At 37.5% G+C, this 13,350-nt stretch overlaps 1 protein-coding gene across 3 annotated transcripts in view; it reads left to right on the top strand.

The window, feature by feature from the left end:
• Positions 1-13,350, top strand: part of AP1S2 (adaptor related protein complex 1 subunit sigma 2) — a 29,442-nt gene that overhangs the window by 3,034 nt on the left and 13,058 nt on the right. For all 3 annotated transcript variants that reach the window (XM_082610576.1, XM_082610577.1, XM_082610578.1), the window contains exons 3-4: positions 5,961-6,069; positions 6,618-6,755. In XM_082610576.1, coding sequence (XP_082466702.1) covers positions 5,961-6,069; positions 6,618-6,755 — 247 coding nt within the window. The remainder of the gene's footprint in view (positions 1-5,960; positions 6,070-6,617; positions 6,756-13,350) is intronic.

The raw sequence follows: 13,350 nt of genomic DNA, 5'->3' as shown, positions 1-13,350 counted from the left end.
GCTTATTAATTTGAAGTACACTTGTTGCTGTGGTGGAGGTGTGATTATATCTGGTAGATAGATAATTTTGCCAAGAACAGACTTTTAAAATTTTGATGTTGCAAAATGACTCATAGGTTGGCCTTGAACACTAAGCTTTTTTAAAAATGCTATACATCTTTATTAATACCTGAAATTTTTAAATACCTTAAAATAAACTTCTCAAGGTTGTTCTCATAAGGTTAAAAGAAATATAATTACTTTGTTTCTTCCCCATTTCTGTTCCCTTACAAATAATTTACTGAATTTAAGATAAGAACATTCATGCATATAAAAATTCTTTCCTTGGGGGGATGTGCAGGGAACTGACTGTATGGGCTGTGAGGAGGGTCAAAGAGAAGCCTGGGTTTTCTCTCAGTTTTCCTTTATTCCACTACAATATGAGTGGGGTTTGTGGGGGAGATGGTAGAGAAAGTCATGAAGGTTATAGGACATCTAGAACTTTAAAAATACCATAGACTCCTCTTTAGAATAGAATGAATATTAGTCATCTTTGGGTGATTTTGTATCCAGTGTTTGGTTTAGTATTTGTTGAGAAAAATCATAGCATTTTAGAGCTGGGAGATGTTATAGAGTAATGTAGTCAAGTTTTTTTTTTTTTTTTTTTTTTTTAAAAAGCTTTTTGCCCCAAGGATAGAACCTTAAATGAAACAAGTGGAAGTGGAGGTGCTCGTGTGAAATCAGGACTGTATCTCAACTCATTTGGCTTCCACCCTCTCTGTAGATGGTTCCTGAGTTTGAAAACCACTACTGTTGATCAAACTTCAGCTTTATAAAAAATGAGAATTTGGGAGAAGTGACTTGTCCAAGGTCAGTTGCTAGTGACTGCCATAGTGGCCAGAACTCAAATCTTAAGCCTGGAGGCAAGGGTTTTAAACTGGGATGAATAGAAAATTTGCATTTCTTTGAAGATCCTGTAGTTGGAGAATGGGTGGGGGGAGGGCTGAGACTGGCGCCTGAGGGATCTGTTAGGAGCAGTCCTGAAGGAAGACCTCTGCTGTGGACTCAGCAGGTGGAAGAGCTGTTCCCAAGGTAAGTTTGATAAGACTTGGTCACCGCTAGAAGCAGGGAGGGCAGTGAAAGAAGGGGAGGAGTGGGGTTATTCCACATTTCTGGTTCAGTTGATGGGGTAAATGGTGAAGCAGAAGGTTGACTTTGAGGGGCCTGTGTGACTTCCATTTGGAGATGCCTAGTTTTCTCAGGGTGGGCATAGGCATGGAAGTCTGGGGGAAAATTAGGCATAAAGCGTTAGATCACCAGCATTCAAGCAGCAGGCAAAGGATAAGTATAAGGTCAGTCACATTGGGGAAGGGGAGAGAGTTTCAAAAATAAGGCCACCAGTGCCAAAGGTCGCATAAAGTTCAACTGAAGTGAAGAATATTAGATTTTACGTGAGCATTTCACAAAATGCCCATCAGAACATTTTCAGTGGAATGGTAGAGACAGAACTCTCGAAGAAATGGGGCAAAGTGTGAAGAGGTGAAGACAATAAAACAGGTGTAGACTATTTGGGGGAGCTTTGCTATGAAGGACAGAAGAGGTGATAACCACCTGTAGACAGGGGTGGGGGACAGGGTTAAAAAATGGCATAGGAGACTTAAGCTTATTTCTAGATAGGGGAAGGAGTCCCCCGTGTGGAGGAGGAAAATACAAGCAAGGGAATCAGTCCCAGGAATCAAGATTCCTGTAGCTGAAGGAGATGGCCTGTCAAAAGAAAAGAAGGCACTACTTGGTGCTCTGTGCACAGCATTCAGCCCATCCATGTTGGGCCACCGCTTTTTCCGTTAAAGGCTGTAAAGGGTAATCTCACCTGACTGATATTTACATCAAGCGCCTATAAATAAAGGTGCACTAAAAAAAAACCCAGCTTTACTGAGATGAAATTCACATAAAAGTTAGAATTTATAATCAGTTTTCCTCTGCATTTCCCCATTTCATACTGAAAACTCATCTAGAGTACTTAAGGACATATTTTTTTGTAGCTATGAACAGGTGATTTTTTTTCCTTAGACCAGGGAAGAGGAGACCTTTTAAGCAAACGAATTACCGCTTAGCTGCTGAGAAATTCTGAACTAGCACTTTCGCTGTTCATATCACCAAGTGATCTTTATGCCTGCCTTCCTCAAGTTGCCTCATCCATGTTCTTGGAACCTTTAGTTACAGTTGCCCCTCTTGGGGAGGGAGAGGTGAGAGGGGAGTAAGGTTAATATAGCTGAAAAATTAGACTGAAAATCTGGGGACTTGAGTTCTTTTCCTTTGGCCATTAGCTCGTTTTGTGACTTTGAACAAGTCATTTTACCTTTGTTTCCTCATCTCTAAGATAAACGCTCTTCAAGATCCCATGAACACAGAAGACACTATGCATTTTTGGTTCCTATTTTGTGCAGCATGTTACGGATTAAAGTCTTAAAATTAATTAAAAAATACACACCTACCAATTACAAGCTTCAGAATTTGTTGAAGAGTACTGTATTGATTTTCTTTACTAACAAAAGAATTTTTAATGACATACCAGTAGAATATTGAGAACGGTTTGGTTACAGTCACCCACAGTCAGCTGATATTTAGCTGACTGGGGAGAAGTCATGTGTTGTGAATATAAGAATAGGCACCTTCAGATGTTCTCTGAGTGCCAGTAATTAGAGTAAGCCGTAATCTACTCTGCTAAAAATAACCAAACATACCTTTCTTCTTACTAGTCTATTATTAATCTTACTTCAGATTTAGACATACAAATATATACTAAGAGAACAAAATGAGCTCATTACTGAATTTTTTAAAACCACTTGCTTCTGAAAATAGGGAGTATACCTCAGGTTCTCCTGGTAATCTTTTACTAAGTCAGGATAACAATATTTATTTCTCTCTTCAAAGCAAGTAAAATATTTGAATGTTTTAATTTTTGCCAGTTGCAGGATTACTTTATTTAGCACAGTTCTGGGCCATAGTTTTTAATATACAACTCAGGCTCTGGAGTCAAATCACTGTTCTGGGAAGATTACTCAATTAAGCCTGAGTCTCCTGTAAATGCAAATAATAACGGTATCTCTCTGGAAGGGTTTTTTTGAGGATTGAAATGGTAAATTATGCCAAGGCCTTAGGTAACATTTAGTGCCTTACTCAGAGTGAGGACTCCGTAAATGTTACCTGTGAGGACTCAGTAAATGTTACCTGTTATTATGCTTCTGTTTGTTTCTTCCTTAAGCCTTCTGGGAAGAGGTGCCTTCTTATAATCCTGATAACTGGATGCTCACCTACAGTGAAGAATTCATTTAATTTGATATTAAAGTAATATTTCCGAATGACTCGTATAATCTAGGACCTTTGACTAGTGTTTAAATGCTGTTTACTTATAAGTAAAAAGCAGTACTGTGGATAAGGAACGAGGATGGTGTAAGCATTAGATTGCTTAACAGTAGTAGTACTGAAGAAATCTTGAAATTTAAAAAACAAATTAAATTCACCTGACGTTGCCTATTAGTAAATTCTTTCTAATGGTATTATTTAGCACTCTGTTCATAGCAGCTAGCTATGTCTGGTTTTTATCTACCATTTTTAATGTCAGCCCCTTTAATCTTTAGTTTTCTTAATTCAGAGAATCTTATGTGTCATTTGTATCAGTTTTCCCAAATTTAAGACTATTTGAGGAGCATGGGTTAGGGAGGATGGAAGGTTGGAATATCCCATTGCCTTTTAAAGCAATAAACAAAACATAGGATAGTGCTGGGAAAGAGAGGAAGCGCTTTGTTAGTAAGGTTGGAGGTGGTGCCTGTTATGTCCTTCATGATAATAAATGAACGTGTTTGAATGCCTTCTCTCTAAGACTGCAGGGGACCCACCTTTTTTTTTTTTTTTTTTTTTCTTTTGCGGTACACGGGCCTCTCACTGCTGTGGCTTCTCCCGTTGCGGAGCACAGGCTCCGGACGCGCAGGCTCGGCGGCCATGGCTCACGGGTCTAGCCGCTCTGCGGCGTGTGGGATCCTCCCGGACCGGGGCCCAAACTCGTGTCCCCTGCATCGGCAGGCGGACTCTCAACCACTGCGCCACCAGGGAAGCCCCGACCCACCATTTAAAATAACTTAGTGAGGGACTTCCCTGGTGGCGCAGTGGTTAAGAGTCCGCCTGCCAATGCAGGAGACGCGAGTTCAAGCCCTGGTCCGAGAAGATCCCATATGCCGCAGAGCAACTAAGCCCGTGTGCCACAACTACAGGGCCTGCGCTCTAGAGCCTGCGTGCTGCAAATACTGAAGCCCGCGCGCCTAGAGCCCGTGCTCCACAACAAGAGAAGCCACTGCAATGAGAAGCCCACTCACCGCAACGAAGAGTAGCCCCCCTCCCTGCTCACCCCAACTAGAGAAAGCCCACGCACAGCAACGAAGACCCAACGCAGCCAAAAAATAAATAAATTAATAAAGAAATAAATTTATTTTTTTAAATAAATAAAATAAAATAACTTAGTGAATGTCGAAATCAGGTAGAATGGACGTGGCAAAAAGTGTATGTGTATGACAGGGAGTCAGTGTGGTAGAGTGGAAAAGGCCTGGAGTTAAGGTCTGAAGATCAGATTTCTTGTCACAGTACAACCACTTGGCAGGCCCTTGTACTCTTGGGCCTCTTTTTCCCTTCCGTAATCAAGGATGCTGCTGCTTACTGTTGGAAAAATCAAATAAGAGGAAATGTTTTTAATAATATTGAAATTAATAGAGTGTTATGAAAATACTCATACTGAAGAGCAGGAATTCCTTGAATTTCAAAACAGATTGTGTGTGTGTGTGTTTGTATGTTATTTTACATTAATGCTATGAGCAGTAATTGCCCATTGTGTTTTCTAAAAATCACTTAAATGCTCCTCTGAAAATTACAATGGCAACTGAGACTTGTTTAGAATGTCTTAGGTTTTCATTTTGTTTCTTTTCAAAAGCCTTAAATACATTTAAACCATTTGAAAATACTCTTTTTTAACCCTCCTCAAAGGACTTGGTTAGGTCATCCTTATGTATGCCTCAAGGTTGTGTTAATAAGTTTTGGCTTCCTTGGATCAAGTATAACCTAGTCCCATGTGCTAGAATCCTAGTTTGGAGGATATGAGTTTTCCAACCTTATTATACATTCTTCAAGGGTAAATAACCCGAGCTTTAATTTAACAGGGTAGAACTTGGAAAATTTGAGGACATGTCTCAGTTTCCCCTGTTCTCTTTCTCTAACTTCTATGATTACTTGGAACTGTTGTTTTTTTCTTGAGGTTTATTCCATAATCCTATAAACCTCCTTTAAAAATAATTCTGTGCTGTTAGAAGTCAAGATAGTAGTTACCTTTGGGGGTGGGAGGCTGTGACCAGGAGAGGTTAGGAGAGGGGCTTCAGGGGTTCAGTAATAATTCTGTTTCTTGGTGCAGGTGCTGGTACACAAGTATGTTCACTTCGAAACTCATCAGGCTGTACATTTATGACTTGTGTTCTGCTCTGTGTGTATATTACACTTAAGTAAAATGTTCCAGAACGTTGACTTAACGTTGACAACATCTTCAATAAGTCCTTCAGTTGGAGAGTTTATTTTCTTCCCTGTTTACTTGTGGTTTGAAATAGTCACACAGTGCACTTTGTTTTAAGTAAACTTGAGAACAACCTGGGTCAGGTGTGTTTTAGAATATTCTAGAAAAGAGCCTGAATGGAAGAAGAGCAAAATAAGTAACTCTTTCTAGATGGTGTGATTTTTTTTTTTTCTTTTTTGCTTGCCTGTACTTTTCAAAATTTCTTTTTGGTACATTTATTACTTTTATAGTCTAGGAGAAAAATAATCTACTATTGTAAAGAGGAAATAAACTGTATAAGCATGACATCTTTCACAATAGGATATGAAAATGTATTTTAGAAAACATGATTATAGGGTAAATTTTTTTCTACATCTGTTTTTTGTTACAGATATGCCAGTCTGTATTTTTGCTGTGCTATTGAGGATCAGGACAATGAACTAATTACCCTGGAAATAATTCATCGTTACGTGGAATTACTTGACAAGTATTTTGGCAGTGTGAGTAGTATTTTGTTTTAGGAAATTGAATGCCATAGTGCTTTTTTTTTTTTTTTAACCTTTTCTGTAACAAGTTTATTATTTGATTATCTTGGGGATTCTGACTATTTGACAGTAACTGTGGGAGAAGGAAGGAGTGACTATTTCTTGTCAGTGTGCCTAGTGAGTTAACTGCCAGAATTGTTTGACCCCACAGACCTACTCATTTAATTATGCTGGTGGGAACGAGGTTTAAAATAGTGAAATAGAAAGGGGTCCAACTGCAAAGATTAATATACTGGAAGTGCTTAGTATAGAATTTAGATTTGGTTAGCAGTTACAGTCATATTACCCAGAAATATGTATTTCAAAAGATCAGTCTTTATGAGTAGAAAATTATTAAGTTGCCCATGTTAGGAGCTTGCAGAGTCTGGTCTTTCTTAGCTTGTAGGCATTAAGATTGATTCCCTCTGGTCAGATTTTACTGACTACCTGATAGTAGGTAAGTAGGTAAGTATCTTTTACTTTCTTCAGTTTTATTTATTTATTTATTTATTTTTGCTTTTCAGGTGTGTGAACTTGATATCATCTTTAATTTTGAGAAGGCTTATTTTATTTTGGATGAGTTTCTTTTGGGAGGAGAAGTTCAGGAAACATCCAAGAAAAATGTCCTTAAAGCAATTGAGCAGGCTGATCTACTACAGGAGGTAAGCTACTCGGAGTTCTCTTGACTGGACACTAGCATGTTTTGCTCTTGCTAGGGAAGTCTCAGTCATCTTCCCTCATTCTTACAGTTTCAGAAATTACTCTGAAGCATGCTTGGCATGTAGTATCCATGTGCAGTTTATTAATTGGAATATGTGTCAGCCGACTCAGTTATCTGTAGATGGATTGTTTACTTTGGAGATGATCTGGAGATGGCCCATTTTGGCACCCCAAAACACCAGAGTCCAAACATTTAGAGGACAGACTACTTTAAGATGGGAAAAGTAACAGTAATTTGAGAACTCTCTGTCCATTGTTCTGAATTATTTAAGATAACCCCTTTTCTCACTAGTGCGTACAATGAGGAGTTGACTGTGAGATTATGGCATTTTCATTCCAAGTTGGTTCATATTTTCACCTCATGTCCATTAAGTACAAATGTAGCCAAGCAAATGATAGTGTTATAATTATACTTTTTGTAGAATCCTCTAGTTTTGTGTTAGCAAAACTAACTAAAAAGTATTTCTACTTCTCTATGCTTTTCTTAAATAACAAACCATGTTCTGTTAAACAGCTACATTCTTGTCTTGCCTTGATGTCACACGAACCATTGATAAAACCCCTTTCCCTTTCTAACTTCCACAGTTGTCTTGGGTTAATTGTGTATTTGATACTTCTGTACCTTCAATTTCTGAAGTTAAAAATTTCGTAGATAAGGCTACCTTTTCCTAAAAACTTAATGATACGTTAATTCAGGTACCTAGTTGAATTATGCTTTAGTCATAATTGTGGTTTTATTCAAATAGAAAGTTTATAGCATGAGGAGGAGCTAGTCAATATAAAAAAATTAATTTTTTCATTATGGTAATTGTCTTTTTTTATTATTAAAGCAGGCTTTAAATCAGAGTAAATCTTTTTCTTCATTATAACTTCTTAACTGTTGGCCTCAGAGTCAGGAGAGTGGGGAGCTCTCGGTAATCCCTCTGCATCAGTCACTGACTAGGTCAGTTGTGGGGATTGTTTGAAGTTGGGATGACATCATCTGGAACATACATAAATTAAATATGAGACAATGCTTTGTACATTTAATTATCTTGAGTTACCAAAACAGGGGTTAAGGTGCCTGCAAAAATGAAGTATTTTGTTGACAGCCCTAATGGCATCTGCTGTTCAGTAGTGAAATGAGCACAGCCCTTTTTCCATGTGTGTATGGTTTGCCACAGTTGTTTATTAATTGATTGCATATATGTCATTTGAAGATTTTCTTTTTAAATGTCAGATGTGCCAACTACAAGCTCACATTCTACTGTTGTAAAATTGCTTTAAAGTTAGCACCTCCTTATTTTGCTGTTCACTAACCAGACTTTTCTAAAAATTAGGTCAAGACCAGGGTCAGAAATTGGGAATTTTTCTTTTTTTTTTTTTTCTTTTGGCCGCGCCGTGCAGCATGTGGGATCTTAGTTCCCCGACCAGGGATCAAACCCATGTCCCCTGCATTGAAAGCGCAGAGTCTTAACCCCTGGATTGCCAGTGCAGTCTGGGAGTTTTTCATATTTGTTCCTTCCCTTGATCACTTTTATATTTCGTTATTATGGAACTATATTCGGTTCTATCAGATCCTGGTATTTCCTCCAAGTTCTTCATCATTTCCTGATTAATTACATTTGCCTTGAAACATTTCTAAAGTTGTTGAAGTTCAGCTTTTAATTTTAATATTTTTTTCTGGAGAGTAATGTTTAGGGCATTGACATCTCTTGTGTCTGGATTGTTTTTTAAACCCTACTGGGAAATCGCTATACACTTTACAATATGACAAATATGCTGAATTTACTTTATAGCATGTATTGAGTAATATACTAGAGGATCCAGAAGTTATTACAGGTACATGTTTGTTTGTAAATGTGTACGTATGTGTATCTCCCCTATAAAAGTATTTTAATAAGAAGTAATGTCTCTTTTTTTTTTTTTTTTTTTTGCGGTATGTGGGCCTCTCACTGTCGTGGCCTCTCCCGTTGCGGAGCACAGGCTCCGGATGCGCAGGCTCAATGGCCATGGCTCACTGGCCCAGCCGCTCTGCGGCATGTGGAATCTTCCCAGACCGGGGCACGAACCCATGTCCCCTGCATCGGCAGGCGGACTCTCAACCACTGCGCCACCAGGGAAGCCATCTCTTTTTTTGAAGTAGTATTTTTATATCTCAAATTGGGAAAAGTAGGAATGGAGAGAGAAGCATAGAATGTCCTTAGTTCCATGTAAAATTCTCCTTACCCCATCTCACCCTAGTTTAAAAAAAAAAAAACCTGACTACTGTTAATTACAGTTCCTTGTCTTTAGAAGAGAGCTTTGGCCCTATTTCTCATCTGTGACTACATTGTTTTGTACATAAACCAAATTGATACTATATTAAGACATTTTCTATTCAATGGTCCAAGTGAACCATCTTTCTTAATTTAGCTATTCAGGTCTTGAGGAGGCAGAACGTGGCTGGTCCATTCTGAATTTAGAGTGAGGTTAAGGCCTTTATGAAACCAAGCTAAAGTCTGTATGGGGCAGTTAAGCTTCATTCAGGTTATTCTGTTCAGGTTAACTTGTTTATTCAGGTTATTCACCAACGTACTGTCATAAGAAATCCAGGATGATAAGATGTTTGTTTCCTACAATAGAGTCATTTATATGTTGATACATGATACAAGTTTACATCTCTGCGAGAGTATTTGAATATTATGTTCATAAAATAGGTGATAGAATAAGATGAGAAAAAGCATTCCACAAACTGCTAAAAAAGATTCGTGTGGGCACCATGATAGCAAAAAAGAACTATGATGATAGCTAATGCTTGTCGAGCACTTAGATGTGAGGCATCCTATGCTAATCATCAGGATTTCCTGAGAAGGGGTCACGAGAGCCTTTTATTTATTTATTTATTTTTTGCGGTACGCGGACCTCTCACTGTTGTGGCCTCTCCCGTTGTGGAGCAATAGGCTCCGGATGTGCAGGCTCAGCGGCCATGGCTCATGGGCCCAGCTGCTCCGCGGCATGTGGGATCTTCCCGGACCGGGGCACGAACCCGTGTCCCCTGCATCGGCAGGCGGACTCTCAACCACTGCGCCACCAGGGAAGCCCAGGAGAGCCTTTTTAACCAAAGAAGAAACAGAGGCTCTCGAGGCTCAGTGAAGTTCCAATGACTGGTCCTAGGTAGCAGTTGGCAAAACCAGGATTGGAAACCCAGATCTGCTAGACTCCAGAGCTGTATGAATTCTTAACCACTGTGCTCTGTCCGCCCCAACCCCCATTTGTGTATTTTCTTGGTATGTTTTAAACATTCTGTTTTAGACACCAACTTCTGTATGTCTCAGTAATATAGTAAAGAAATTCATAATTCTCCTGGAGGTTTCTCTATGTTGAACAAAGTAGGTTTCCTAAGACTGATGCTATCATTTACTTTTTAGACTGGAAATTTTCATTGTCCAAGTTATCAATAGTTGGAATTTATTAATTGGATATATAGATATAAATAGTATTTTTTATATCATTTCTTGTTGGATTTATCAAAATGCCTAGATCTATAGTAGCTTTTTTGGTCTTATAATTTAGGGTATAATATTCACTTAGTCTATGTCATGAAATGATTTTGCTTCCAAAATTGTAAATATAGCTGTAAAGACACTTATCTAAATACAGTCTTAAATTTGTAGAAGTCCTAATTAATTGATTTTAATCTAGTTTTTCATATATTGTGATTTTTTTTTCTTTTTCTATTTGGTGTCAGGTCTTTTACTTTAATTGATTTTTTCTAAACACCAAAGATGACTTTGAATTTATATTGAAAATATCTGTTGGCTTAAAGATATATGCAAATCACAAAATAATTTTGGTTTTAATTCTTTTTTAATCTGTCAAATACACATTTCTATCCTTAAGAATGTTTATTTTCTTTAGAAAAGTTTCTTTAAAATGTCCCTTTTACTCAATTTGTGTAAATGTCATATAGTTTGTTTAGGTAGTCCTTCATTTTATAGGCAAACAGGGTTAGAAAGTCAGTGCATAAAGTAGATTTTCTATTAGCATTTTATAGTCAGTAATGAGAACATAACATAAATATGTATCTGAATAATTACTAAAATATCAGATATTATGATTAAATAATAAAGATGTCTTATTTTACTTAGTTACTTGGTAAGGAAGGGTTACAATTTTGATATTTCTAGACTGACCTCTACATTAATTCCTTTTGGTATTCTGTTGTATGAATACATAATTAGATTTGGGGGTAAAGCCCAGAAAAATTGGTCTGTTATCCAATTTTTAATGTTTGACCGTTGGAATTTAAAACATTTTCTTAACATGCCACTCGTACTTAACTTGATTCTTAAATTATTAAAGTGCAACATGCTGAGATTACTAAATTGACATTTTTTTTGCAATACTTGGAACATTTTCCCCAGCACCAATTAAATACCTATTTTAAGCTAGATGTTTTTGGAGGGAGGGCATGGGGGAGCAGTACAGTTGGGTTTATTTTATAAACATTACACATAATGATAAAGGAAATATAGAGTGCATTTTCTTTGTGAAGTCAGGCACTTACTGGTTTTTCTCTGCTCCTTAATTTTATAGAGCCAGAATGAAGAATGGGGAGGTTTGTCTGAGGATATCTTATGATAAAGAGCAGTCTAAGGCTTTAGTCCCTTTGACCCCCACCTTATTTATTGGTAACTACTAAATTTACCATTTTCGTGGCATGGATAAAATGGGGTGTTATGCCAAAACTGTTGCACGTGAGATGATTTCAAGTCCTTGCTTGATCTGTGAAGATCAAATAGTTAAATACTGGGTGTTGGGCTTTAACTCTCAGCGGTAGATGCATGATGGTGTTGATCAGCGCTTTGAGATGTGTCAACCTTTTTTTTTATACTAACAGCATCATTTTCAAATTTGTCGGGGTTTTCCTTTTAAGCTTTGTTTGCTGTTGGTATTGTTTCTCACTAAAGTAATCTGAGAAATGAAAAATAAGTGAGGTACCAAAAGCAAGCATTACACTCATGAATTTGCTTCTACTTCAAGGTGGTCCACTTTATGAATAGATTTATTGGATTTACAGTTGTTAATTTGCCTCATCTAGAAAGTGGTGCTCTATGGAGAATTAGTGCTGCTAAAATTGATTTGTTTTAGTGCTGGGCCTGCATGATACATCTTAGTACTATACAACATCTTTGTGGAAGTAGTAATTAATAAATCTCTTGGACTGCATAAAAATGGAAAGGTAAGAATCTTAGGAGAAAAAGTGATTTCTTTAAAAATGAATCTTTTATAACAAAAGTATTTTAAGTAAGTAAGTACTTATTGAAGTATTTAATAACATGCCTTTTAATAAGTTTGGGGTTTTTTAAAATTAAAATCTTGCTAATTAAGAATATTTGGGCAAGGTAGTCAAACTCAAGAATATCTTACATTGTTTTAAAACATGCTTTAAAATATATACAGTAATATAACAGCAAAAAGCATTTTGATAAAAATCCTCTTAGGATTGGCTTTAATAAGACAGGCTCCTGTAATTCCTTTGTAATTACCACTGTTTGTATTAAAACCTTTAAGCCTAAACCTTCTTCTTTTCAACTGGGTAAAAGTTAACAAGGCTATATAATGTTTTACGCCAGCATATTTTAATTTTTTATGAGTAAACTTGATTGGGGTCTGCTAGAACAAATTCTGGATAAGTGAGGTTTAGTTACATTAATGCTTGAAATAGAAAATACAGAAGGGTAGATACAGAGAAAACAGAAGGCAGAACAAATCTTGCCTTTCACTTTGCATTTAGTAAGAAACAATTTGGCCAATGCCCTTGGTCACTGGTTTTTAGGTTGTAATCATTTTGCTGTATGTTTGTTTTTTTTTTTTTTTTTTTTTTTGCGGTACGCGGGCCTCTCACTGCCGTGGCCCCTCCCGTTGCGGGGCACAGGCTCCGTACGCGCAGGCTCAGTGGCCATGGCCCACGGGCCCAGCCGCTCCGCGGCACGTGGGATCCTCCCGGACAGGGGCACGAACCCCGTGTCCCCTGCATCGGCAGGCGGTCCCTCAACCACTGCGCCACCAGGGAAGCCCTGTATGTTTGTTTTTTGAGCTCTTTTTCTTTGTTTGCTTTTCAGAATTTTGAGGCTTTCCCCCTTGCTGTTTCATTTTAATTCATTTTGAGTCCACTGTTGCTACTCTGGTCTGTTTGTAATAATGAAAAGTTGGAATAACTTAAAATATTCAGTAACTGTAAATCTGATTTTCAAAAGTATTTGACAAGAAGCCACAGTAATAAGTGCAATTTTATATCACAACAGTTACATAAACCAAAAAAATTTTTGGTTAAATAATATATACTTACTCATATTTCTTATTTTATAGTCTCACGTTTTCTATTCTATTCTTTTTTTCAATGCTGGTCCTGATCCACTAAGTTGATTTCATGAGCCCTAGGATTGGGACCTGCACAGGGACCTGCAAAGAGCATATTCCTAGCTGGTGGTGGTGGTTTTATGTGTTTATTTATTTATATTGAAGTAAGTTGACGTGATTTCTTTCTTTAAAAAGTACTTTCTGAAAAATTGC

This window comes from Mesoplodon mirus (genome assembly GCF_964341445.2).
Source record: "Mesoplodon mirus genome assembly, chromosome: X".
Classification (NCBI taxonomy): Eukaryota; Metazoa; Chordata; class Mammalia; order Artiodactyla; family Ziphiidae; genus Mesoplodon; species Mesoplodon mirus.
The sequence above is the reverse complement of the archived record's forward strand: the minus strand, read 5'-3'. Positions and strand labels throughout refer to the sequence as shown.